At 45.7% G+C, this 27,035-nt stretch overlaps 1 protein-coding gene across 1 annotated transcript in view; it reads right to left on the bottom strand.

Annotated features, from left to right (window-relative positions):
• Positions 1 to 27,035, bottom strand: part of Ehd4 (EH domain containing 4) — a 65,649-nt gene that overhangs the window by 7,911 nt on the left and 30,703 nt on the right. The window contains exon 4 of the mRNA XM_021647601.2: positions 5,519 to 5,931. Coding sequence (XP_021503276.1) covers positions 5,519 to 5,931 — 413 coding nt within the window. The remainder of the gene's footprint in view (positions 1 to 5,518; positions 5,932 to 27,035) is intronic.

Genomic DNA, 27,035 nt, shown 5'->3' with positions numbered 1-27,035 from the left:
CCCTCACTTTTTCTGCTTACTTCGAACTTCAGGTCAGTAACTTGTGTTGACTACAAAGGTTTTCTTTATAGAATTTGAAATTAACAGAAGCCAAATAAAAAACTAGAAGAGGAAAGGATGAATAACAGACCGATGCTTTTAAAAATTAAACAACTAGGCAGAGTTGGAAATGTCGAGAAGGAAAACAGACTTAATTAGAATATTGGAGAAGGACATTGGAGACAGTGAGTGGATTCACCCCACCGCTCAGCTGAGAGCCGCTGGGTGTATGTGTATATTGGGTGGGGTCAACAGAATTTGAACAGCAATGCAAGTACATGCAGTGTTCGGAGGCTATCTGAAAATATACGCGTTAGGCTGTATGACTGTTGCGTCGGGACCAGTTTCTCAAATGGTGGTTGCTTCACTGAATGTCAGGGCTGTTTAAAAAACTGACAACAGGGGTTGGGGATTTAGCTCAGAGGTCGAGTGCTTGCCTAGCAAGCGCAAGGCCCTGGGTTCGGTCCTCAGCTCTGAAAAAAACAAAAAGAAAACAAAAACAAAACTGACAACAGTTAACGCTGTGTGAATACACGACAACCAAAAATTAACTCGAAATCAAACTTGTAACGAATGCCAGGTGCTTTTCACTTGCCCCTGTGTTAACACCGTGTGACTTCATGGCAACTTTGGTTCTGAGAACACAGCACGTGTACTTTGCGCTCTGCATGATGTCACACCACGTGGTGACAGCAAACTGTCTGAAACACTCTGCTCAGACTGGGACTGTTGTTTGTGGGTTTACGACAATACCCTCTTTTTCCTTTCAGTTAATGCCGAGCATGGTAACTCATGTCCGTAAACTCGGCCCTTAGGAAACTGAGACAGGAAGACTACCATGGGTTGAGGCCAGCCTGAGCTACCCAGTGAGGCCTATCTGTCACCCGCCCCTGCTAACCAAATTTAATAGTAAGCCAGAGACCCAAAAGGTGAAAACGGAAGATTGAGAGAAGCAGCCAAGTCCTACTGAGCAAGGGTTTGTTCAGATCAAAGCTGGTACCAATAAGACACGTGATTCCAACAGCCTTAGAGAGGACTTAAAGGGGCCTTTAGAGGCATCTGAGGTCAGATGAGAGACAGGTTTCCATATATAGGCTTGAGCACGGACCTCCACAAAGCCCAGGCAGCGATGTAGCTATTTTTAAAGCCTTGCAGTGGATAAGCATTAAAGGGCTCATCACCACACACTGCACACTTCAGCCTCTATCTGCCCGATGAGCTACAAAATGCCCAACTTCTCCTAAAAGGAACTTGACCCTGCAAACAGGAAAGCCAGGCCCTGCACACTACATGTGACCAAGAGGAAAATATGTCTTTGAACAGTGAACTAAATTCCACAGAACTCTAGTGACCCCTGAAAGTCACTGAGCTCTCTTCCCTCATGCTCACCCACTCCTTCCTCAAAAGCTGCTTTGTTTTCTTGTTGAACGAAGATTTCCAAATGGAGGGGGGGTGCTTTCCCAACCTTGTGCAGGATGGGGTCTGGCAGTAAATTTGCCTCACTTTTTTGGCTTTTGTTCATGTATCCCATAAGGAAGTTTGAGATCCGCACAAGTTTATAGAAGAATAAAACTAAATTCTACTTCCAAAACTTGTATTTGGACTTTCCTAAAATAGCTTACTCTGAAGAATTACACAGTAAGCTTTGACTGACATCGAAGAGAGAGCAAACAGACTTCTGGCAGGCTACCTCTCCATCTGACAGAAGGTGAGGCGATGAGAAGGCTCACCCAGACCACATGAAGGTCTTTTGTTCCTTAGAAGACAGCTTTGAAAACACACAAATAGAAAAGACAGAGAAATTACCTAATTTCCAGCCTTTTTGTTTGCATTATTAAAATCCCATTATCACTGCGAGTGACTAAAATAAAAACACAAGCCAGGCGGTGGTGACGCACGCCTTTGATTCCAGCACTCAGGAAGCAGAGGCAGGTGGATTTCTGTGAGTTCGAGGCCAGCCTGGTCTACAGAGCGAGTTCCAGGACAGCCAAGGATACACAGAGAAATTCTATCTTGAAAAAACAAAAACCAAAACCAAACCAATCCAAACAAATAAAAAACCCTCTAGGCCACAGAGCACCAAGGAGGCCAGGAGAGGAGCACAGACACTTGGAGCCCTCAGAGGATCTACTAATACCTTGACTTTGGGCTTCTGGTTTGCCATTCGGCCTATGGTAGAGCAGCCACAGGAAACTTACACATCCTATCTGGTCCATGATTTCCCCAGCCCTTAGTATAGTCCTCCGTGTGGACCTTTTCTTCTCTTTGGGAACAGAAGCCAGGGCCTTGAGCACACCAGAGAGCTGCCCTACTGCTGAGCTATATCCCCAGCCCACTCCGTGCTTCTTTAAGAACAATAAACGACAAAGCTCACAAGTGGAACATGAAATTGCAGCTGGACGGCTAGGGGCACAGCTCCGAAGAGCACCCACTTAGCATGTGCCACGCTAGGAGCCAAGGCCACTGCGTTCAGTTCTGCTTCTTATCCAGCCCAGGCAGCTTCCTGTCCTGATGCTCTGCTCTGGGGTTGCGACAGACCACGTGCAAATGGCACTGGGGAGCTGGTGATGGAAGCAGTTGTGCCTTAAACATTTTCCTCTGTGAGAAGGAACAAGCCAGACACTATTCTTAGGAAGAGAAGAATATGCTGTTTCTTCTCCCATAAGTAAGCTCAGCAAGTTTCAGCATCTGCCCCCACATCTGCACAAGGGTTTTCATTATGCAGCATCAGAACAGAGGCATTTTGTGCCTCACTAACCTAGGCCATGCCGGTCTGCTCCAAGGGTCAGCACTCAGGAATGGCAGGGAACACTGCCATGCTGTGGCACTTGGCATTTTCACCCAGCTCTCTATTCACACTCATATTCATTCTCCTATTTCTCCCTCTCTCCCGCTGCCTCTGTCTCTTTTTATGACTGAGTATAGCCGCGTCTGCAGTCACTGGCCTAACTGGCAAGCTTAAAATGTCCACAGACATTAAAGTCTGTGAATTTGCAAAGTCTACAGGAGCTTTGACTAGAAAATGATTTAGGCTAGCTGGGTGGTGGTGGTGCACCTTTGATCCCAGCGCTTGGAAGACAGAGGCAGGCAAATCCCTTGAGTTCAAGGCTAGTCTGGACTACAGAGTGAGTTCTAAGACAACCAGAGCTATACGGAGAAACCCTGTCTCAAAAACAAACAACAAAAAACACAACAAAAAGATAATTTAGACTTTATATAGATTCCCTAAAGGTTAAATACATTTATAATGGCTGAAAAGAGAAATACCACGTGCCAAAGGGTCATTGAACAGGCAAAACCAGAAAGACTTCCTGTCATCGGGCATTAGGCCCATGGTAGTGGGCCTTTCAGGAGAGCTGCAGAGAAGTGGTTTCACAAACTAGTTAGAGCAACTGCCTTGTAGGGCTAGAACAAAGTGGCGCAGAGTTCTGAGAGGAAACAGCTTATACCAGGGAGAGAGGAGAGAGTAGGGGGTCCCATAGCACCTGGCGGACTCAAGTCAGCTTGGTGACACAGGGAGGAAAGTGCATGCCCTGGGCTTTAGGAGAGGGAACCAAGAGGTTGTGCACTGTGAGTATGGGGCAGTGGGCGTCCAGGGCAGGTCTCTTCAGACGTAGGAGCATGCACACTTGGCAGCAGCAGGAAGATAGCTACTGAGGGGAAATGAGGTGCTGAAAGGCCCCTGGCCGTCTGGGCAGCCATCCCTGCTTCCCTTGGACAAGCACCTAGGCACCATTCTGAGTTCCATATGGGCAAGTACCCATTCCTTGGTCAGTTCAGTTCCTCACGCCATAACAAGGGTGCTCTGAGCCCCCCCCCTCCAGACGTACTCTTCAGCTCTGGCCTGGGCACGCCCTATCTGTGTCGTCTCAATGAGCCACAGCTGTAGAACACTCCGGAGGCTAACCCAGTGCACCCAGGCCAGACTGGAAGTCAGGATGCATGGAGCTGAATTTCCCCTGCTTTTTTTTGTTTGTTTGTTTTACAGCAGAATACCAAGAGAAGGGAGTTGACTCCACTTTCTGACCAAGCTCCAATGGGTATGCAGCAGCTTGCGTACTGGTGCCAGCTGGAGTCCTGGGCCCAGAGAAGAAGGCTAGACTAACAGCTGGGGGAGTGTGTTTCACTCCTATCTTCTCACCTAATGGATTGGGGGAGTCCGAAGAGGTCACTTGGCCTACTTTGTCTCTGAAAAATCAGGGAGTCAGTACAGCCCCTGGATCTCAAACCCAGCTGATCATAATGACACCTGAGAAGTACATGCCCTCATGTGTGTCCATATAGGTCTACGGCCACATACCCTCCTGAGGCAACAGCTATGGGGCAGGGTCTGGGAACTCCACTGGTTAAAACTCTCGGATCAACCAGGTCAGACCCTCATCCTGGCAAAGGGCTCCAGGGTGCTTCCAGAAGTACGGGACAACTACATAAAACATACACAGATCTATAAGGAACTCCTCCTGACCCTATACTTTTAGAGGAGCGATCCGCTTTGTTCTTCATAGACATTGCAGTATTGACTCTGCCACCTGTGGGGGCTCAGCAGACCATCACATATTTACTTGAGTACTCACACGTACACACCACGGGCACATACTCCAGGGGCTGCTAGGCGGCTCAATCACGAGCCTTGGGTGACTTTGTTATGAGGGCCCACAGTGAGTTACAGTATGGGCTACAGGCCAGAATGAGGATGGAGGGATCTGACATGCTCTAGTAACTGCCAGCTCACCTCCCAGCACCTAGGCAGTTCTGGGTCCTGGCCCTAAGTGAACAGTGACTAGTGGTGGCCTCCCAGCATCCCACAGGCTCTGGCCAGAATGCCAGCTTTTCTACACTGGGGCACCTGAGATCTCATCATCCCAACATAATGCTAACATATTAGCTTCCTTAGAGCTGGTGCTTCCCTGTGTCTTCCCTGTGACTGACCCTTCCCCGTGTCCCAGCTGCTATGTTCAGCACTGTGTCACAGAGAACCCACGTAAGCACTGCGTGAAAGGCTCTTGTAGGCTCCAGGTTTCAGATTAAAAAACAGGCTTTGAAGCCCAGCCGTCTGCCTGAGGTCACAGGCTAGGATAGAAGCAGTGATTCCTGATTTTTTTTTTTTTTGGTTGTTTATTTTTATTTGTTCCTTTATTTATAGAGAGGGTCTCCGTGTGGCCCTGGTTGGCCTCAAACTCATAGAGATCCTCCTGCCTCTGCCTCCTGAATGCTGGGATTAAAAGTACAGCAAGAATATGGCAATTTTTTTTCTTTTTTTTTGACAGGGTCTCACTGTGTAGCCCTGGCTGGCCTGAAACTCTCATGAAGACAAGGCTGGCCTTGAAACTCACAAAGATCCACTTGCCTCTGCTGCCTAGGTGCTGGGATTAAAGCTGTCCACCAATCCCATTCCCTCTCCGAACCTTCTGGGATAGACTTGCCCTACAGTGCAATCCAGCCCCAGCCCCAGTGACCGACTCTGTCATCTCCTGCTTACTTTGGCCAGCCTGGCTCGCTTGATGAGGTCGTTGAGTTTACGCACAGCAGCCTTCTGGGGCAGGCTCTGGATGTCTCTGAAGAGGTCCTGTGCCTCAGCCTCGAAGAGCCGGCGGTTGTCCGTGTTCTGCAGAGGCTGTGCCCAGAAGGAGCCAATGTAGACTCGAAGTACCTCGGGCGTGTTGATGACCTTGCCCAGAGACCACATGAGGGCCCCATAGACTCGCATCAGCTGCTGTGTGTCCACTTGGTCGGCCTTGTTCAGTACCACTCGGATTTTGTCATCCTGGCCTCGGAAGGCCTTGATCGCCTCTGAAAACTCATCTGAGATGTCCAATTTGTGAGCATCAAAGAGCAGGATGATCCGGTCAACCCGCTCAGCAAACCACTGTAGGACCTGGCAGAAGTCATACCCTGGGTGGAGAGAAGGGTCTGTTAGTGCGCTGACCACCGCGGAGGGCGTGGCTGTTAAACAGGGCTGAATCTGAGGCAGCAGACCTATGACCTGGGAGTCATCTTCAGATGAGGTGCCCTGGGATGGACGTAGTTAACCCTGGGGACCTGGCACCCTTCCGTGGAAGGGAACAGAATGGGGCGGCCAGTGGATTGTAGCACCACATAGGCAAATTCGCTCGCCACTCAGGACTCTGACTTCACCCAGTCTTTGGGTCAGTGGCAAAACCGACCTCCAGCCCCAACACTGAAGACTGTGGGTTAAAGGCTCCCTCTCTGGTCAGGTCCCTCTTTTCAGAAAACATCTGAGATGAAGAAGGAAGAGAACTTGGAGGCCACCTGCAGTTTTCAGGGTTTGGCAAGCATGGGAACGGAGGAATTTCTTTTAGCCCAAGTTTATAGAGTGCTGTGGAGGTCAAGGGTTGTCTAGGAAAGGTTGTGATTGATATTTATCATGGGGACTATTTATAGCTTAAGTGTGTTTAAAAAGTATTTTAAAAATCTGTCACACAGAATATGGTCATTTGCCAATTTCTTTTTTAAAATGGCCAGGGCTACAACAAATCCCACTGAGTGTGTTGGCCACCTACCAATCTGTTCCAAATCAAGCAGTTAAGTAAACACTCTTGTTGAGGTCAAGACTTTCAGCCATCTCCCCCAAGGAAGCACGTTCCCAGGAGAGGCACGCGAGGAGGCCGGTACCAAAGGTTATTTTAATCTCAGGCTGCCCAGCTGCAGAGCCACAGTCTCCATTTAGCCCACTGCAGCAGAGCAGTTACCTCTCCTGCTGCCTTCCCAGCCTGTTTTCCTCGTTCCTTTCCAGTTCTAATTTTCAAACTCGTGTTAAAATCTAAAGAAGAATACTATGCTGAGGTAGCTACCATATAATTTTAACACTGTGCCTTGCTTACTGCTGATAGTTTTTTTCAAGCTCGGTTTATTCAGATAACAAAATGCCAGACAGCAAAAAGAATAAACTAGATCTTCACCTGTCAACATCAGAATCTCTACAAACATGCAACCACCACCACCACCACCACTACCACCACCTTTGGGATTGCTAGAGAGATGGCTCAACAGTTAAGAGAACTGGCTGCTCTTCCAGAGGACCTGAGCTTGGTTCCTAGCACCCATGAGGCACCTAATAACTGCCTATAACTCCAGTTCTAGGAGATCTGACATCCTCTTCTGGCTTCTATGGGAATATACAATGATGCATAGACTTACATACAAGCAACACGCATACATATACAACAAAAATAAATAAGTCTTGAAAACATAAAATGTTAAATACCAGGCAATGCTCAGTATCCTGTGGATATATTCTGCAGCAAAAGCTCAAACTGTTGGTATAAATCTAGGGTGCTGGCAGGAGATGGAGCATGGGGTCCTAAGGCAGATGAGGAAGTACCTAGGGGAGAATGCTCTTTTACGAAAAATAAAGAGGCTTGTGGGCTAAAATTTTCACCCCTTTGTAACAGGGGTGAAAGGGGCGCAGAAGATATACAAGCAGACTAGAGTTAATAAAGGGTTTGTTTTTGTTTGTTTGGTTTTGAAATAGGTCTCACTATATCACGTTTGATGGCCTTGAACTCAGAGAAATCTGCCTGCCTCTGCCTCCACAGTGCTGAGTGGGATTAAAGACGTGTGCCACCATGCCCTGCCAGCTATGTGGTTTAATAACAACAAAAATTAGGAAATGTGTGGTTAGGAATGCAGCTCAGCTGGCAGAATGCTTGTCTAATATTCCTGAAGTTCTGGGTTCCGTGCCCAGCGTGCACAAAGCAGATGTATTTGGTGCTATTCTACTGGGAGCGAGTTGCAAGATCAGAAGTCCAAGATCACTTTCGGCTACATCGCTGGTTCCAGGCCAGCCTGGGAAGTACCAGTCCCCATTTCAAACAAAACACACACAAAACAAAAACCCAAATCCGATTCAGATGCACAGAAGCCCTCATGTGTCCCTCCACGGCCTTCCCTCCCTTCCTTCCCACCTGGTACTTATGCCATCCGACACAACGGAGACTTCCAATTCTCTAGTGTATCTGGCTACAGAACTCCTGATTTCTTGGGGACAAGGAAGGCAAGAAGGAGTGCTCAGAATATGGGCCAGACTTTATTCTCACAAACTTGTCTCACAGGGTATCAAGAACCACTGTCATCTGGACTGACAGACAGCCCCAAACTACAGGTCACAGTAGCTGAACCTCATTCAGGTGGCAGCAGGGTGGCTGGGACTCACTGACAGAGGGACCTATCTGAAAGTTGCTTTTCATGGCGGTGTGTGTGTGTGTGCGCGTGCGTGTGCGCGTGCGTGTGCGCGTGCGTGTGCGTATGTGTGTGTGTGTGTGTGTGTGTGTGTGTGTGAGAGAGAGAGAGAGAGAGATCATCCCTCTGGTGACCAGAATGGGATCTATGAAGCCTCAGAAACATTCAGAGAAAATGCTATGAGCAGCAGTGCCCTGAGAGAATGAGTCACTGTTTTGAACTCCCTTTCTGCTTGGAGGGGAGGGTCCTCCATGGGCCTCAGGTGTCCCTTTTCGTGGCAGGCTGGGACACAAGTAAGTGATCTAGACTTACACACTGTTATCTTTCTACCAGAGCAGAGGGTTGAGCCTCAAAGGAATGATGTGACAATAGGACCTCTTCTCATGGTTGTGAATGTATTCATGAAGAAAGATGTATTCATGTATTCAGTTCTTTCCTGAGCTTAGCTTTCCAACATCCCCATTAATTCTGTGACTGGCCCTGCTACTTTAAAGCTGTGGGTCATAACCCTTTGACAAGGGTCTCCTAAGACCCCCGGAAAACACAGATATTTACATTATAATTCATAACAGCAACAGAATGACAGTTATGAAGTACAACAAAGTAATTCAATGGTTGGGGTCACCACAACATGAGGAACTGTATCAAAGTGTCTCAGCATTTCGGAAGGTTGAGAACCACTGCTTTAAAAAGGTTCCTTTTTTTTCTTAAAGTCACCAGAACCTACTTCTTTAATCAGTAGCCAGAAACCACAACTGATAACCCATTTCCCTCACATTTTAATACTTCTGAACACATCTTACTCTCTGTGCCAAAGGAAGCTTGTCATCCTTGTTGATAAGTTGAAAGTGCAGTACTGCTCGTGTTGGCATGGCTTTGCAGACACAGTGGCTCTGCCTCTCAGGCCACCTTGGTTGACTGCTTGGCTGTGACACAATATGTGTTAAACTATACCTTAGATTAAAAATATAAACAATAAGATTCTGGGCTGGAGATGTAGCAGAGACAGAGAAGGAGAGGGACAGGGAGAGAGAAAGGGAGAGAGACAAGGAGAGGGACAGGGAGAGAGAAAGGGAGAGAGACAAGGAGAGGGACAGGGAGAGAGAAAGGGAGAGAGACAAGGAGAGGGACAGGGAGAAGGATAGAGACAAAGGGAGAAAGACATTAAAAAGAAGAGGGCAGTGAGCAGCTTCCAGTGCTGTGGTGATATCCTGCTACTGGGAACAGAGCTGCTATGAAAGTTCACTCCATGCAAAGCCATTATATATCTCTGGAAGAATGCCCCTGTCTGTGTTTTGTCTTTTTAAAGTAACAATGAGAATCAAGAAATGCAGGTAGGTGGAGCTGTAGTTTTGTGTCACGGAACAGGTATAAAGGATTGCTTGTCGCACACCAGGCGACACAATCAAGAGTAGAAGTCACTGAACATCAGGAGAGAGCAGAGGATTAGCAACTGGGAGTTGGCTTGCTTAATCGTCCACACATACCATAATTATTTTGCCATTTCAGTCATTTTTCTAAGAGTCTAACTCACTGGTATTTAATACGCTCTGACTTTTGTACAACCACCACTACGACGCACTTCCAGAACTTTTTTAATCTTCCTATTAGACAACAAGTCTCTACTGCCTCTGTGGGGAACAGGAAGCCCTGAATGAGTGAAGTCCTGAGAGAATGTGTGCTTTGACATAAGCTGGCCATGTCAAAGACCCCAGAGCCTTAGACCCACAGAGGAATGGCAAGGCCTTCTCCCTGGGCTAAGGTTCGGAGGCAAAGCAAAGCTTTCCTTGGATGAGAGAGAAACACAAGTGTTGACAGTATGTTCAGAATATGTCCACCTCAGCTTCTCTCCCAGGCGATGCTTACAGCCTGAAGACTGCTCCCTACAGAGAATGCTCCTGAGACTCTAATCCCACTCCCTTGCTCCAGCTGTCTGTGTAAGCCGTCTCCATGTTTATCCGTATGTAGTAGCCCCATCTCCTTGTTCAGCTCTACACAGTAATTCCACCTCTTGGTTCCACTGTATATGATAAACATCGAGCTTCCAGGGTGCTGTGCTTTCTCCAGCGAAGAGCCCCGACCACCCAGTCCCAGTTTCCTATGCTTTTTTCTTCATTCACTCAGTACCTCATTCAGGTCCATTTCTGGAGCCATGCTGGATGCAGCATCTTCCATATCCCCAATTTCTGGGAACAGTATTATCCTTTTTGGGTTTATGAATCTGACTACTGTGGGTACTGCATATGAACGAACCATACAGTATTTGTCCTAACTGGCATGATCAAAGATCATCCAGCCTATAGCAAGAATGTGTGTGTGTGCATGCATGTGTGTCTGTGTGGTAGATGTACATGTGTGTCCCTGTGAGCTTGGATGGAGGCAAGAGGAAGATATAAGGCGTCTGCCTGCTTGGTCACTTTTTTGCTTTATTCCCCTGGGACAGATCTCTCACGGAACCTTATTTTATTTTAGCTCTTGAGAAACAGTCTCATGCAGTCCTGGCTGGCCTGGAACTCACAGAGATCTGCCTGTCTCTGCCTCCAGAGTAGAATTGAATTTTTGTGTGTGTCTGTGTGAGTGAATGCCACATATATGCAGGTGCCTGTGGAGGTCAGAAAAGGGTGTCAGGACCCTCGGAGCTGGACTTCAGGCTTTTGAGCTGCCCAAGGTAGGTGCTGGGAATGCAGAACTCAAGGACTCCAGGAGAGCGGTATGTGCTCTTAACTGCTGAGCCACCTCTCCAGCACCCCCTCTTTGGCTTATCCATTCTTTAACCACAGGGACCATCTTCTTCACAGCTGCATACACTGTAGTGGGCAGTATGGGTTTAGGATCTAATCCTGCCTCCATCACAGTACTCGTGTGACTTTGCACAAGTGACTGATCTCTGTTACCTTTTTTTTTTTTTTTGTAAAATGGAGCCCACAACAGCACCCACATATGTTTTAGGGCCTCAGTCGTAACATATGAGGCATTTAGAACCATCTTAGCACCTACAAAATGTCCAAAGTGTTATGTATTGGTCATAGTGAGAAAACAAAAACTTGAAGCCAGTTACTAAAGAGGATATACTGAGCAGTTTTTGTACATAAAATTCTGGAACAATTAAAGTTGGGTGACATACCAGTGCTGCCTACAGCAGAGGTGGGGCTGGGACTGATCCCTAAGTGATTGGAGCAAAGAGGGACTTCCTAGGGGCGCTGGAATTCTATATGTGTTACAACTCTCCAAACTGCGCACTTGTAAGAGATGTATTTTATATATGTGAGCATGCACATATGTGTGGGGGCTGCAGAGATTGCATGGCAACACCTTCCTTTGGTGCTCAAGATGTCTCTTTTTTATTCGTTGAGTTGGTTTTAGACGTATTTTATGTGTATGAGTGCTCAGCCTGCATGAACATATATGCGCCATGTGCATCCCTGGCGCCCCTGCAGTGAGAAGGCCGTGTCGGATCCCCTTGGAACTGGAGTTACAGACAGCTGTGAGCCGCCATGTGGGGGCTGGGAGCTGAGTGTGGGTTCTCTGCAAGAGCCACAGCTGTACACTTCACCACTGAGCCACCTCTTCAGCCCTATTTATCAACATGCCGACTCTTTAAGACCCCCCTCCCAGTGGAACTTTTATTGGCATGAAACAAACAAGAGATATAATCAGCTTTGGGAGCTGATTTTAAAGCTTTGGGAGCTGGGAAAAGGGTATGTGCCCTTCAGAAGATTCCAGCTTGGCATTCCTGGCTCCATGTTCCAGGAACAAAGGGAGGGTCAGGAAGGAAGGAGCCCCGTCCATCCAATCAGGAGCTTCCCGTCTGTGGAAACTGTGGTCCTCATTTGGGCCAAAGAAAGAGCTGCCAGGAAATGACAGCTAGGGTCTGCAGTTGCTCCCTGGCTCAGGTAAATTACAAGGCGGGGAACTGGAGGAAGCAAATTTGGCAGTCTATTTTTAATGGGGGGTGGGGGGGGCACGCTTAAATTTCTCCCAGAGCCAAATTTCTAATTACACAACTTTTAGACAAGTTTTGTGTCAATGAAAGGATGTAAAACAATGGAGGACAATCAGAAACAAGGCCAGATTCTCCTTGCTTGGGTGGCCTTGGAGTGGCCTTCAGTCCCTGCTCCAATCCTGTCTCTTTGCAAAGGCTGGTCCTACCTCCTAGAATTGACAGCTCTAATTCTTGTTGGGGTCCTGACACTACCCCAGAACTTCTGTGTTGGTTTTAGTATGAGCCCAAGGTCTCCTGGGCCATCTGGTTACCCCTGAATCTCTGCAGTTCCTAGTTGGGGAGCATCCATTAGAGAAAGGCACTGAATGCTGGCCATGCTCCCTCCCAACTAAACTGCTCTTCTTGTCCCCAGGCCCCTAGATCTACAATTTAGGCCCCAAATAGCTCCTAGCCCTTCAAAACTGTGAGTACCCTGAGTATTCTGAGAATCAGTGCTTACAGAGCAAAATCTCCATACCTCACCACTGTGTCTTTTCTAGTAGTCTGCTACTGAACCACATCCTCCCCACTCTACAAGCACATAGGGCTCTTGGTTGTGTGTCAGAGGCATCTGTCCTTTCCGGTCTCTATGCCTTTGCCTGTACTTTCCTTCTGCCTGTACGGACTGGCTCTGTTCTCCATCTGACCCCCTCTCCATGCAGCTGGATGGGATTTCCCTCCTTAGTCCTCCCCATAGGAAGTCGGAGAGCAGGGGAGGTCTTAATCCCATTCGATACCCAAAAGCCCACCACAGTTGTTTTATACCATCTAAGCCAGGTTCCCTCTGACACATTCTTACAGTACTCAATGCTTTCCTTTCATAGCACTTAGTCTGTAGTGGTCTATTTATTTGGTGATTAAAAGATATAAATTCAAGGCCAGAGAGATGACTCAGTGGTTAATAGCACTCTTCTCTTCCACTGAATTTGATTCTTAGCATGTACAATGGGGGTGGGGAGCTTCCCTCCCCATTCTGTCCAACACTACCTACCCAGATCTACTACTGAACACAACGGTGTTTAATAAATTTGTCTTATTTCTCAAAAAAAGTAAAAATGGGACTATCATATGATCTGGTAATCCAGTTTCCAGGTATTTATTAAAACAGAGACAGATAGCTCGCACTCCCATGTTAAATGTAGCATTACTTTTGAGCCAAACAAGTGTCCCTGCATGGACTAATGTATAAGGAGAATGTAGCCTAACGCAGAATATCATTCAGCTTTAAAGAAAAAGGGAATTCTGCAGCACGTGGCAATGTGACAGCATAGATGGATTAGGGGCATTATGATAAATGAAACAAGGCTGTAGACAAATGCAGATGCTGTCTATGATACCCATGAGATAGTAACAGAGTCAGACTCACAAACTCAAAGAGGGGAATGGTGGCTGTAAGGCCTGGGGAAGAAGGGCCAAGAGGCAGCATGGATCACCTATGCCCCACAAATGAGCCTTAGAGATTGGCTCAATACCATTGTACCCAGAGTTAATTCCATACTGGATGTAAAAATTTGATAAAAGGGGCTGGCAAAATGGCTCAGTGTGTTAAGTCACTAGTCACTGGGCCTGAAAATTTGGGTTTGATCCCTGGAATCTATTTGGTGGAAAGACAGAACTAATTCTTATATTTTGTCCTCCGACTTCCACATATGTTCTGTGGTCCATGCATAAGGCTCTACCACTCAGACATACAAATAAGTAAACTTTTGTTTGCTTTCATTAGAGGTAGGTAGGAGAAAGAAAGTAAATTACAAGGAGGCTAGCTTGCCTGTTAAATTCTCTTACCACAATGAAACTAAACCAAACCAAATAAATTTGGCTTGGCCAAATGAGTTGACTTGAATAAGTACCATTTTCTTGGTGAGTTGAATTTAGTTACTTAAATAGTTCTTTAAAAAAAAAAAAAAAGGGCTGTTTCTAACTACAGGAAGTGTAAACCATCTAAAAATAAGCACCAACTATCTGGGTCCATGCAGGCATCTTAACCGAATTTTTAAAAAGAGGCCCTTCAGTAAACAATACTTGCCACTTCAGTTTGACTTTTGTGGGGAGTTTTTCCATTGTTTCCAGGCCGGTTTTGCTTTACAACTAGCAAAATATTTTTCTGGACATTTCATTGTTGTTGAGAGCAAAATGACAGCTAAAAATATGCAATAGCTGTACATATTTACTGGCGCTCACTCCATTCCTGTCCCAAGAACTTCCTAGAGAATCATCTCAGCAGCCCTCGTGACACTCCTGCAGAGTGCTATCATTTCCCCTGACCTACAGACAGGAAGTGACAGAGGGGTCATCTAATTTCCCCAAAGTACACAGCACTTTCCCAGAGCAAGGGGAGACAAGCCCAGGCAGTCTGGCCCCAGTGTCTGTGCCTTTATCCGCATCCACGATGTGGAATCACAGGGATGCCGGGAGGGCGGAACATGACTGAGGATGCTGTCGCTTTCTTTCTATGGCGTGTTTTCAGTGGGAGAGAGAGTCAGTTTCCAGCACTTTTCCAGATGTAGGCTGCACTGGTGTACCTTCCACGACCCTGAGGGTGAAGGTGCATCTCTGCAACTATGCAGCATCCCCCAACAGCTATACGTTCCAGAGCGGGGACAAAGGTAGGCAGCAGGATGGACAGGTGGCTTTATTCTAGGTTCCTCTCTGCATCTTTAACCTTCATGGAAGGCACCCTCTCTGTGTCTTCATCCCTCCCGGCTGACCCAGCCGTGTCAGCGTGAAGGTGGTGCTAAGGGATAGTGTGTCTAGACTGACACTGAACCCTAATTCCAGGAGGATTAGGGAGGCCACATGCTGTGGTGACTGTCTGCACAGAGGGGCCCTTGAGAAGAGTTATTTTTGTGGAGGTTCAAGGTGAGTTTTTCTCAAAGATCTCAGTGGGTGATGACTGCCCGTTGGAGAACACAGCTAGCTAGGATGAGATTTAGGAGGGAGCAGCCCCTGCCTCAGCACACCTAGCCTGAAGGCCTGCCCAAAATTGAGATACAGATAGGTCCAGAAAAGCCTGGGGCCCGGGCTTCGTGCTGTTCACTCTGTCTCCCTTCCCATCCCTCTCCCTCTGGGACTCAGTCCAAGACCCCATAAATCAGATTGTCTATGCCTGTTTCCTTGTAAACTAAACAAGCCAGGCTCACAGCCTGCCCCTCCATCCTGTGTCAGGGGACCAGACATCAGAGAAAGTTGCATCAACCCAGAACAGACACGATGGAAGGAGAAAATGGACTCCCAGAGGCTGTCTTCTTACCTTCACAGGTGTCATGCCCAGTGCGCCCACAGAATGCACACCCAGACTAAATGAAGTTACAGAGATCAACACATAAAAAAGCCAGTCAGCAGAGAAAGACCAGGAACATTTCCTTACCTGGACTTTATGTAACAGCAAAGCATGCGTGAAAAAGCCCCCCATACACAAATGTGGGAGAAGCAGGTGCTATTTAAACGTCCTCTAAAAAGGTCACAGAGGTTAAGCTTAAAATTTTACTCCCTTTGGGAGTACTTTCCATTTCTTGATAAACTGTCTCTATTCTTATTTTGAACCAATCTTTTTTTTTTCCTGGAACATAAGAGCCTGGAATGAAGGGGTGGAGGTAGGCTTTGCTCTCAGATAGCAACAATCCTCAGGATTTTGGGAGTGTATTCAGACCATCAGGAAAAGCCTCACCTCACAGGGTCACTCTGTTGACACAGGACAGAGGAGGGTCCTAGGTGAATCCCAGCCCAGTGAATTTCAGTGCTTCCTATCTTATTTTCCATCTTAGATTGAAAATTAGGTCAAAAAGTGGCTCACTTAAGGAGGGCCGGCACTGGGAAAAGATAGGATGCTGTGTGACACTTGAGGCCCTCTTCTGGAGAGGGAAACTGCCGAGAATCTACTAATGACACATGCAAGTCTCGTCACTTGGCCCCATTAACTATTCCCTGTTGCCAGGCCTCAGTTTCCATACCTAGGAGATGAGTCTGGTGATCACCAAGAAATCTTTTGAATCTTAAGTTTCTAGCTGTTAATATGGTTCTGGGTAGGAGACTATGAAAAGTCATATGCTTGGGAAACCCAGTTTAGCTTTTTAGTGTCCATTTAATACAGACATTCAGTAGTTATAGGATCAGCCTAAGGAGACTAAAGGAGTACTGAATAATTAACTCTAATAAAATTAACAAGTAACAAGTCTCATTTATTATATTCCTTCTATATGGAACTTGTGTCTTTTAGCATTTGGGCCAATTTCAAGGCCCTTGACTGTCTCCATTGCAGTAAATAGTTTGTCCTGAAAGTTTAATTTCCTTGTGATCCAATTCCGGACAATTCTATACTTAAAGAAATTACCAGAGGAAATTACCACAGGAAAGATCAAAAGATGCTTAAAAAGTGATTGGCCTCAGCCTTCCAATACTGTATCAAAATTAAGAGCATCAAGGAATCAGTGTAACAAATGAAAAATAAGCATTTCTCATTTTCAAGCGGGCTTTGTATACTTAGACAATAAACTCTTACACAATACATCCATAAATCAGAAAGAGTCAACTTGGCAAACATTACTTGAGTTTTCTTGAGGCAAAATGCCTCAGGCCCCACCCAAGTGTGATAAGGCCAAACAATGACAAATAATGCTTTGACCTTGACAATAAATCTTGCCATTCCCTGGTTCAGGGGGCAAAAAGACAATGATTCTTCAAGCCACGCTTTTCTAAAGAGAAGTTGTAAACCAAGATGATGGGATCAAGAAAGGCCTTGAAATCAACTCCTGACCCCAAGGATCCAAATCCATCCTGCTCTTGCTTTGAAACACCCAGTATTGTCTGAGTGTTCTGTGAGCATGGGACCGTAGCCAGACACGACGACCCACTCCAGCAACTAAGTTATGGCCTGCCAAAGCATTACTCAGAGATTTTCTGAGCTTATGTCACAAATGAAAAGACAGATCAAATCAGCAGAGACCATGTGAGTTCACAATGAGCTCTTTTTGTGGGGAGGGTTTCTCTGTGTAGCCTTGGCATTCCTGGAGACCAAGCTGGACTCAAACTCACAGAGATCCTCCTGCCTCTGCTTCCCAGAGTGTTGGGATTACAGGCATGCGCCACTGCACCTGGCTCACAATGAACTCTTGAAAAAAAAAAAAAAAGACTCAGTTTAGCTTTTTAGTGTCCATTTAATACAGACATTCAGTAGTTATAGGATCAGCCTAAGGAGACTAAAGGAGTACTGAATAATTAACTCTAATAAAATTAACAAGTAACAAGTCTCATTTATTATATTCCTTCTATATGGAACTTGTGTCTTTTAGCATTTGGGCCAATTTCAAGGCCCTTGACTGTCTCCATTGCAGTAAATAGTTTGTCCTGAAAGTTTAATTTAATATTTTACCAAGAAAAGTCCACGTGATATAGCTATAGTGACCAATGGTACTTCAAAATAGTCAAATAAAGCCTGGCGTCACGGTGCCAGAGACAGGCAGATCTCCAGCAGTTTAAGGCCAGCCTGGTTATACAGTGAGACCCTGTTTCAAATCGGAAATGAAATGAAGAAATGAATAAACAAAAACCAAGAGATGGTTTCGAAAGGCAAAAAGAATCTGGGTGAAATATGTGAAATGGGGGTTTCTCCAGAAAGCTGCCATGGCACATGTGAGACATATCACCAAATACTGAAAAAGAGGACCATGGGAGAAAGAAGCACATTATGAAGAACTGGATTGTCACCAAATAATTCCTTTTTCCTGACCATGCTCTTTGGCAAGCCTCCTCATTTCTAGCCTTGCTTGTAGGCCCTGGCTTTCCGTAGCTCTACTGTCAAGTACAAATATCAGGTGTACCTCTTCCCCTTTTCTTTTGTTCTCTGAAGAACAAATGACCCTGAGATCCTGGCCCACCTATCCTGGGTCTAAGCACAGCTCTATGTGATACACAGTGACCATTTGTCCATTATTTACAATGGCTTCAAGCTGAATGGCTTCTATGCATTCCCTCCTTTATCTTCAGGTCACTGTGGTGGCATCTGAGCTCAAACCAGCCTCCTCCAGGTCCTCCGTGAGCTTCCCTGCATCACAGCATCTGTACCACAGGTGCCTGGACAGCCCTGTTATTTTCAGCTCCTCCACATCCGTAGGCTTGCCTGGACAGCAGAGAAGCCTACGCATGTGACTGTGAACCCTGACGTCGATGTTTCTCTGTGCCTCACAGGTACTGAGAATAGCTAGCATCTATGGAGCACCTACATATCTACATGGATTATCTGGTAAAGTATTTTCTTCCTATTCTGTGGGAGGGGCAAGGAGGCTGCAAACTATTGTGTTTATGTCACCCAGTTTGTGGGAGGATCTGGGAAATGGAAAGATGATCCAGGAAGCATTTCTCAGCATGCTGGCTCTCTACTACCCTGCATTTGCAATCATCTCACCCACCACAGGGACCCCCGGGAGGGGGAGGCAGAGACTACTGTGGACTACTATCTATCTATCTATCTATCTATCTATCTATCTATCTATCTATCTATCTATCTATCTATCTATCTATCTATCTATCTGTGTGTGTCTGTCAGTCTGTCTATCTATCTCAGTAGGGACTGAAGAAATCTGAAAAGAAAGGCCCCATTATACCAGGGGAGGCTGTTAAACATTTGAAAGTGCAAATGTGTGAAAAAATTCTTCTTTAAATTCATTAGATGTTTGAAAACAAAACACCCTACCTTCCAAAGAGATCTGAAATGCTTAGAGGGTGCTTCACATGGAATGAAGGGACAGGAAAAGGACAGCAGCTTCAGACCTGGACTCCTTTCACCTAGTCACCTGGTGACCTCTTCAGGGCAGGAGGACCTCTGCTCTCACTAGAGGTTCTCCCCTGGGAGATACTGGTTAGCCCCAGAGCCCTGCCCAGTCCTGGCTCAAGCAGCCTTTTCCTAGAGGGAGGAGAGGCTCCAGGATCCAGCTCTAGGACTAGGAGAGCCATCAAATTTGCCAGCACCCTATCTTTTCAACTGTTTGGGGTCGAAGAGTGTATAGGGGTCTGGCTTAGAAGTAGTGGCCTAATGCTGCTGCCTAATTTTCAAAGCAGGGCTGTCTTACAACAAAATCCCTGAGCTGAGTGCCTGGAGGTGTGGTAACTGTGCCCCAGCCTGGAACTCATAACTTCAGTCTGCCAAGTATCACTTACAGCAAAATTAATTGGGGAGCAGGGAGAACAGGGCTGGATACAAGAAGACAGAAACACCCCTGGTATCAAGCAAAGAGAAACACAACAGAATCTGACCACTGGTCTGTAGACAAGAATGTCCGGATGTTCATAATGATAATTCTGGGTAATCAAGAGAAGATTAAAAGATAACCCTTCAATGGCTTCCTGTTATTTCCAGAGCAAAATCTGTGTGCTTCTCCTCTGAGCCTCTGGCACACACCTGGAGGCCCTCCTGGATTCCTGGCTACTCACCAACACACCCTGGACTCAGCTCTCATTGCCCCTCACCACTGGCTTTTGCCAATGCAGCATCTTCTACTGAAGAGCCTCTCTCAACTGTGCCTGGAAAATTCTCCAGTCTTTTTTGGTGGTTCCAGAGATCAAATCAAGGGCATATTAGCCAAGGACTCTAGCAGTGAGTGTTATATATCCCTAGCCTTCCTGCCATTCTGTATGTCCAGCCTATATGTTTCCTCAGAGACAACCCTTGCCTAGACAGCTATAGTTGGAACAGCACTGGCCGTGAGATACCAAGACTTTGTTTTTTAAACCTCCATTTCAAGTTGCATTTTTCTGTATTTTGGCTCATCCTCTACTTCCATGGTATCTGTTTTACAGAGCCAGCCAAGGAACTTTCTTGCTTCAGTGAAGTCTATAGCAACAGGCATGCATAGAATGTGCTGAAGAGCTTGGCCAGGAACAGTGTGAAGTATGGCAACCAATGTTTGAAAACCTCCTTTCCTTCCTTTCTACAGTTCTTGATATGAGACCTGCAGGGTGGTAGGTAGTCTTTCCTAAAACCGCCATCAAAACCTCTGAAACACTAGGAGATGTAGTATCTGAAGAGTGTCTCAGTTTTTGTTGCTCTGATAAAAACCCCATGACCAGAAGTAACTTGGAAAGGAAAGAAAGCATTTATTTCAGCTTACAGTTCCACATCACAGTCCATTATTCAAGGAAGTCAGGGAAGGAACTCAAACTGGGTAGGGACCTAGAGGCAGAAGGTAATGCAGAGGCCATGGAGGAGTGCTGCTTAATGGCTTGGACCACTTGGCAACGAGTAGCACCATCTACAGGGAGCTGGGCTCTTCCACCCACAGGCCAGTCTCACAAAGGCATTTTCTCAAATGAGATTCTCTCTTCCCAGGTGACCCTAGCTTTGACAAGTTGATGTAAAAACCAGCCAATGCAAAGAGTAAATTATGATTACACTGCTCTCCAAGGCTGCCTTCTCAAGGCGGAGACCGGCTGACTTCACTGTCAAGGTTTGTGTACAAGTCTTGCTGTTAACAACACATGCTCTAGAACCAGTGGGCAAGGGACCCGCTCATCTTCTCATTAGCTGCCTTGTTTAAGCCACCATAAGGCTTCACGGTTTAAATGCAACTCATTTTTTTCTCTGGTAGCTCTGGGAGTTTGACTAGTAGTTTTTAGTTCGGGTCCCTCATGAGGTCAAAGGGCAGCTGAGAGTGGAGTTACCTGGCTGCTTGACTGAGCTGGTTGAGAGATGCATGGTGCTTTCAATCCCATGAGTCAGGCCAGCTGAGTGGCTGGCTAGCTGAGCCTCTCCAAGGGATGGGTGTGGGCCTCCTCAACTATAGATGCCTCAGGCACAGCAGCTGGCTTCTTCCCAAGAAAACATTCCAAGAGATCTAGGTGAAACCTGCATGGCTTCCCATGGCTTAGAATCGTCATGAAATAGCCCTTCTACTCAATTCTACTACTCAGAAAGTAAGAGCGGAGGGTCAGAACAACAGAGATTCTACAAGGAGTATTGGAGGCAGAGTTCAGGGTGCAGTGTTAAGAGGAAGCATCTATGGAGAACAGCTTGTTGCACAGTTATGTTTAAATTGCTTAGCTTCTCTGTGCTTCACTTACATCTTCTCTTCTGTAAAACGGGACAACTGTTCCTACCCCACAGAGTTTCTACCACGAGCAAATGAATTAATAACATATGGAAAGAACTCAGTGTCACACTATGCAAGTATTAGCTCAGATTCACAAGGGTTAAGAAGCACTTTCCCCAGTTAATTTGTTTCCCAATATCTATGAAAAAGTTTGTGAAATGTGTTATGATTATCAGTTGCTCTCAATGGAAACTAAATGTCTGCCTCACCATCAAAATGCAATTTTTGTTTTTCAAGTGAAAGTCCAGGCTTTAAGTTTAGAAAGAAGCAGTCATTACTCATGATCAATTATGTGTTTAAAATGTTAATTTCTGCCAGGGCCTGGCAAATGCCATTCTGAGTCACAGTGGTGATACGTTCACTTTCAGATCAGAAGCAGCAACACTAGTGTTGTGGAATTTCCCATGGCATCGGTGGAAAGGAGACATGAATATGTTTGTCAGCACACTTCTCCAAAACAAAAAGAAATCAGGATTTCCTGTTGGAGGCCTGAGTGGCAAGTGATGTCCAGCATCTCACAGCCCCAGATGACCGCGGCCTTAGCATCAGAAAACAGGATCTGACAACAAATCATCAGGGGTCAGCCCCAGCTACGGAGACTGACACTTTTCTGTTGATGCCAAATCCAAACAAAGTTTAGAGGTCACTAAACTCAATTCTAAATGTAAAAAAATGGCTTTGGGATCTGAGCCTGAAGACACACATTCCACAGGATTCTGTACCACACTATCCGCCCCCTCCCTCCTAATCCTCCGTATTCCAAATAACCTTCAAGACAAAAACCAAGTCTCCTGCCCCGTGTGTGCCCGTTGGCTATGTGCCCATGTTCCAGCATATACACCAGCCCCCACCTCCCAAAAGCCCTCAGTTCTCACATTTGTGTTTCCACTCTCATTCTGTAGTCTAAAGAGATAACAGTAAGGGCAGCCACAGTTATCTTCTCTTGCCTCCACTCCAGACAGAGGCTGTGGTAAGAGCTTCATATCAGCACCTCTCTCTATCTTCACTCTGGTCTGTCTATAATAACTGGGCTGCGAGCTTGCCTATTTATCCTGTGGCTGAGCAAAGATAGTCCTGTGTAAGGACAGACTAACAGATCGACTGACTACAACTAGAGTCCCAAAATGAACTCTCACATCTATAGCTTATTAATCAAAGATCTTACTGTGTAGTACAATAGCTTGGAACTTTCTACATAGCCCAGACTGGCTCTCAACTTTTGGTCCTTCTGCTCCCTGAGTGCTGGATTACAGGCGTACATCACCGTGCTTGGTAAACTAAGTTTTGGAACAAGTTACCAAGACAATCTAATGGGAGGAAATAATTATCTTTTCAACAAATGGTGCAGGGACATCTGGAGTTCCACACAGAAAAGAAAGAAGCTGTACCCCTGACCCACACCATATAAAACAATTGGCTTAAAGTAAAGGCGACTTCATGTAACAGCAAACTATGAAACTACTAAAAGATGTATGAGCAAAATACATGTGGTCCAGGCTGTAGCCAAGGATGACCTTAAGCTCCAGATGTTCCTGCCTTCATCTCCAAACCCTCTAACCTTAACCCTAACCCTAACTCACAGGACGCTCATAACAGCCAACACATTTTAAAATACAAACAAACATCTACCAGCTGATGAATGAGTAAAATGTGGCATAACCATATGATAGAATATTATGCCAACATAAAAAGAGCCAGTATTGGTATATACTACAGTATATATAAGCCTTGCAAACATGACTGATGTTAAACACTTCTTGAGTGGTCCTACTAATATGAAATATAAAGGGTAGGCAAATCCAAAGAGGCAAAGAGATCAGTGACCGCCCAGCAAGGGCTGAAGAGGAGAGTCAGTGTGACTATTAAGGGTATGGGCTTTTCCTGGGGTGATAAATGTTCTAAACTTGATTGTGATGATGGCTGAAATAATTCTTCATGTAAGAAAACCAAGAAATTACTTCTTTGTAAGGCAAGGAAGAAAACGTAATGCCCCAAAAGGGAAGAGGAACCCTTCTCTTGGCAGCTTTGCTCCCTGTTGAGTGCTCCCTGCTGAGTGCTCCTCTTGATTACAGAGCCTGTAATTACAGGTACTGAGGTGGCTCGGCCCTATGTGCACTTATTTCTATGGAGCGTGTGCATCCTGCTCAGGGTCTTTCTGAGCCAGCTGTGCTTGAGACAGCATCTTCCTGTAGTCCTGGCTATAGGAAACTCACAGAGAAGAACCTGCCTCTGCCTCCTAAGAGCTGGGGTTAAAGGTGTGCACACCACACCTGGGGCTTCTTAATTTTTTAAGGACAGTCTCAAAATGTAGCCCATACTGGCATGTGTGCTGGGAATTATGGGCCTCTCTCGTCACTCTCTGCTCTGTTTTCTGTTTTTCCTGCCCTCTCTCTGGCCCCTCCCTTCCTTTCCTTCAAGGATTTTTTTTTTTTTAATTATTTATCTGGTGTGTGTGTGTGTGTGTGTGTGTGTATGAGTGTATGTATGTATACCATGTATGTGTAGTGCCAGGGAGGTCAAAAGAGGGCATCAGATCCTTTGGAACTAGAGTTACAGGTGGTTGTGAACCACAGTGTGGCTGCTGGGAATCAAACCCAGGCCTTGTGCAAAAGTAAAAATGCGCTCACCTTGAGCCATCTCGCTAGCCTCACCTTCCTGGAGTTTTGAGGCAGAGTCTCCCATAGCCGAGGTTGGTCTCAAAGTCAGGATATAGCTCAGGCTGAGCTTGAGCTCCTTGATCATCCTGCCTCTGCCTCCTAAGCATTGGTTTAATAGGCATGTGTCCCGATGCTCAGCTTCTACTATCTACTTTCAACATACCAACTTTTTTTTTTTTTTTTACAATATTCTTGTGCAATCGGTATTAATTCTATTTTACAAAGCAATCAGCAATGTTCTGAAGGCCATATAACTAGTAAATAGCTGATGTGAATTTGAATTCAGGACATTTAATTCCCTCTGTCTTCATCCTTCTTTATTACATGGTGCTGGCTAGTTTTTTTGTCAACTTGATACACGCAAGGGTCATCTGGGAAAAAGAAGCCTGCACTGAGAAAATACCCCCATCAGCTTGGCCTGTAAGCGATCCTGTAGGGATTTCCTTTTTTAATTAACGTGGCAGGGCCTGGTGCACTATGGGTGGTGCCACTCCTATCAGCTGGTCCTGAGCTGGTTTAAAGACATGGTAAACAAGCCAGCGAGAAGGACTTCTCCTCTGCATCAGCTTCTGCCTGGAGCTCCTACCTCGGCTTCCCTCAGTTATAAACTGTTACTGAGATGAATAACCCAAATAAATCCTTTCCTCCCTAAGTCGATTTTGGTCACGGTCTTTATCATAGCACCAGAAGACAAACTAAGACATCCAGGGACTTCAATCACTTGATTGGCCCAAAGAATATAATTTGATCCTAGGCCTGTACTGATTGTTACAGAAACAACCTCAGAACAAAATGAATATGCAGCGTTTTAAATCAATGAATGAATATATGACATTTGAACATTTTCAAATAACTTATTTTTATTTATGTGCATGAATACGTGTGCAGGTGTCTTCAGAGGCCACAAGAGGGTGTCAGATACCCCTGAGCTGGAATTACAGGCAGTTGTGAGTTGTGAGACCTGAGTGCTGGGAACCAAATATAGGTCCTGTGCAAAAGCTCTGGACTATCCTCTAAGCACTACATGGGATAGATCCGAAGAATGTGGGCAGCCAAAATGTGTCCTCTTGACTTGCCCCAACTCTGCAAGGCCAACTCCTTTTCACTACTTAGGTCTTGGCTAAAGGGCCGTCCTCACAGACGCCTGCACAATTCCCAGTGCAGCCCACCCATCTCAGTGGCTCCTTATTGAGCATAATGTCATATCACGTTCTCAGTACTCAATGCTTATTCATAGCAGTGAACCAAGTAATTTACCTGTTTCTTTTTTTTTAAATATTAATTACAGTTTACTTACTTTGTATCCCAGCTGTAGCCAATTTACCTGTTTTTGTCTGTCTCACTGTAACATAAATTCTACCAAGGCATGATTGCGTCCATCTTGTTTGCTCAGTTAAGTATCTGTTGAATAAAACCCTGTACTGAGCCTACACTCATAACTTGGGGCTTATATAGACAGCCTGAGACTACGCCACCCACACCTGCTCTGTCTTGGGGTCTGCTGGGCCAAGGCCACAGTGCTTCGACTGCAGCAAAGACCAAGTAAGAAGCTGTGGGTATAACACCTTGCTCCAGGCCTTTCCGTCTTCTAGGACAGACTCCTTCTCCTTTGCTTATGTGTGTATTTTCCCTTAAATTCTTCTCCTTCCCAAAACCCAAGAGGGGAAGTCACTCTTATCTGGATATCTCTAAATGTTCTCTCTCTTTTCCTGGGCAGCCATCAAAATCCGGTCTTTTGTCTTTAAAGTTCAAAAAAGTTGTCAAGTGGGTATGTTTGTACTTCCCTGATTATGGTCTGTTTTTGTCTTCTCTATTTTTTTTTTCTTTCTGTGCCCTTATTAATCACGGCTTGGACTTCCATGCCCCGTTTCCCAGCTCCGGCAATTCTTTTGTGATTAAGTTTGAGGACCTCAGGTCCCTTGAAACTGCCTGTTCACAGGGTCTGCCAATATTCAGATGCCAGGCTCAAAGGTATTTGTTGTTAATATGCAGTTGCTAATGAACGGTTCTGAGGTCTGCTGCTGTCATCGAAAGCCAGTTAAATCATCCCTGCCTCATATGCCACCACTGTATTACTTTTAATAGCAGGGCATTTTTCTGCCCTTTCACTATCTTGCCAGTTCTAGTGGTCACTGGTTTTAATGAACAGACTGGGCTTTCTTTAGAGAAAGAAATTCAGTTTTCATTTGATGAGTCCTGGGAGAGCAAGTAGATTTACTAGAAGAGTCGAGCCAAGAGGCTGTTTTTCCCTTCAGACTTCTTTGCATTTTGCTGTTGTTTTGTTTTATTCTATTTTGAGACAGGGTCTTATTCTGTAGCCCAGGCTAACCTGCCTCAAACTCCTGTTTCCTGAGTACTTGGATTATAGGTGTGAGCCACCCTGTCTAGTCAAAGGTTTAAACATCACTTTGTTGTTTGAGACAAGGCCTCACTGTGTAGCCCAGGCTGGTTTCAAACTCACTATGTATCCTAGGTTACCTCTGAACCTAGGTCACCTTTGCTAAGTCCTCCTGCCTCAGGCTATCAAGTGCTAGGATTATTGACATGAATCACTATGTCTGGATTTTTTTTTTTTTTTTTTTTTAATTTTTGGAAGGGAAAAACTGTTCTATAATCAGGTCTTTAAAGTCTAGGCAAACCTATCTCAGGTATCCACAGGAATAGTTAAATGCAGCTAAAACAACACCCCAATGGCATTGTGCTACAGACATGGAAGAGGCACTTGACCGCCATATTACAATTTTCCTCCATGTTTTGCTCAGACACTATGGTTGTAGCCAGACTTGAAGAGGTTTGTCCCTAGTGGCTGGTTTTCATGCTGAGTCCAGAAATAAACCCTACCTGATGTTTAGGTTTGCATGGAATAAACAGTAGTCTAGGAAGCAAACAGTCCTGGGGCCAGAATGACAACAGACTGGAAATAAAAACAAGGATGTGCATGAGGATAAATGCACTCTTCCGTCTCATCACATCATATCTACAATCTGGATGCTGTCACTGGGCAAAGGAGCCACCAAAGAGTGAACTAGGTCAGAATATACCCAGCCATTTCAGAAAAATAATTCTTTTACTGGCAAG

Source organism: Meriones unguiculatus, chromosome 18, assembly GCF_030254825.1.
Source record: "Meriones unguiculatus strain TT.TT164.6M chromosome 18, Bangor_MerUng_6.1, whole genome shotgun sequence".
NCBI classification, from domain to species: domain Eukaryota; kingdom Metazoa; phylum Chordata; class Mammalia; order Rodentia; family Muridae; genus Meriones; species Meriones unguiculatus.
The sequence above is the reverse complement of the archived record's forward strand: the minus strand, read 5'-3'. Positions and strand labels throughout refer to the sequence as shown.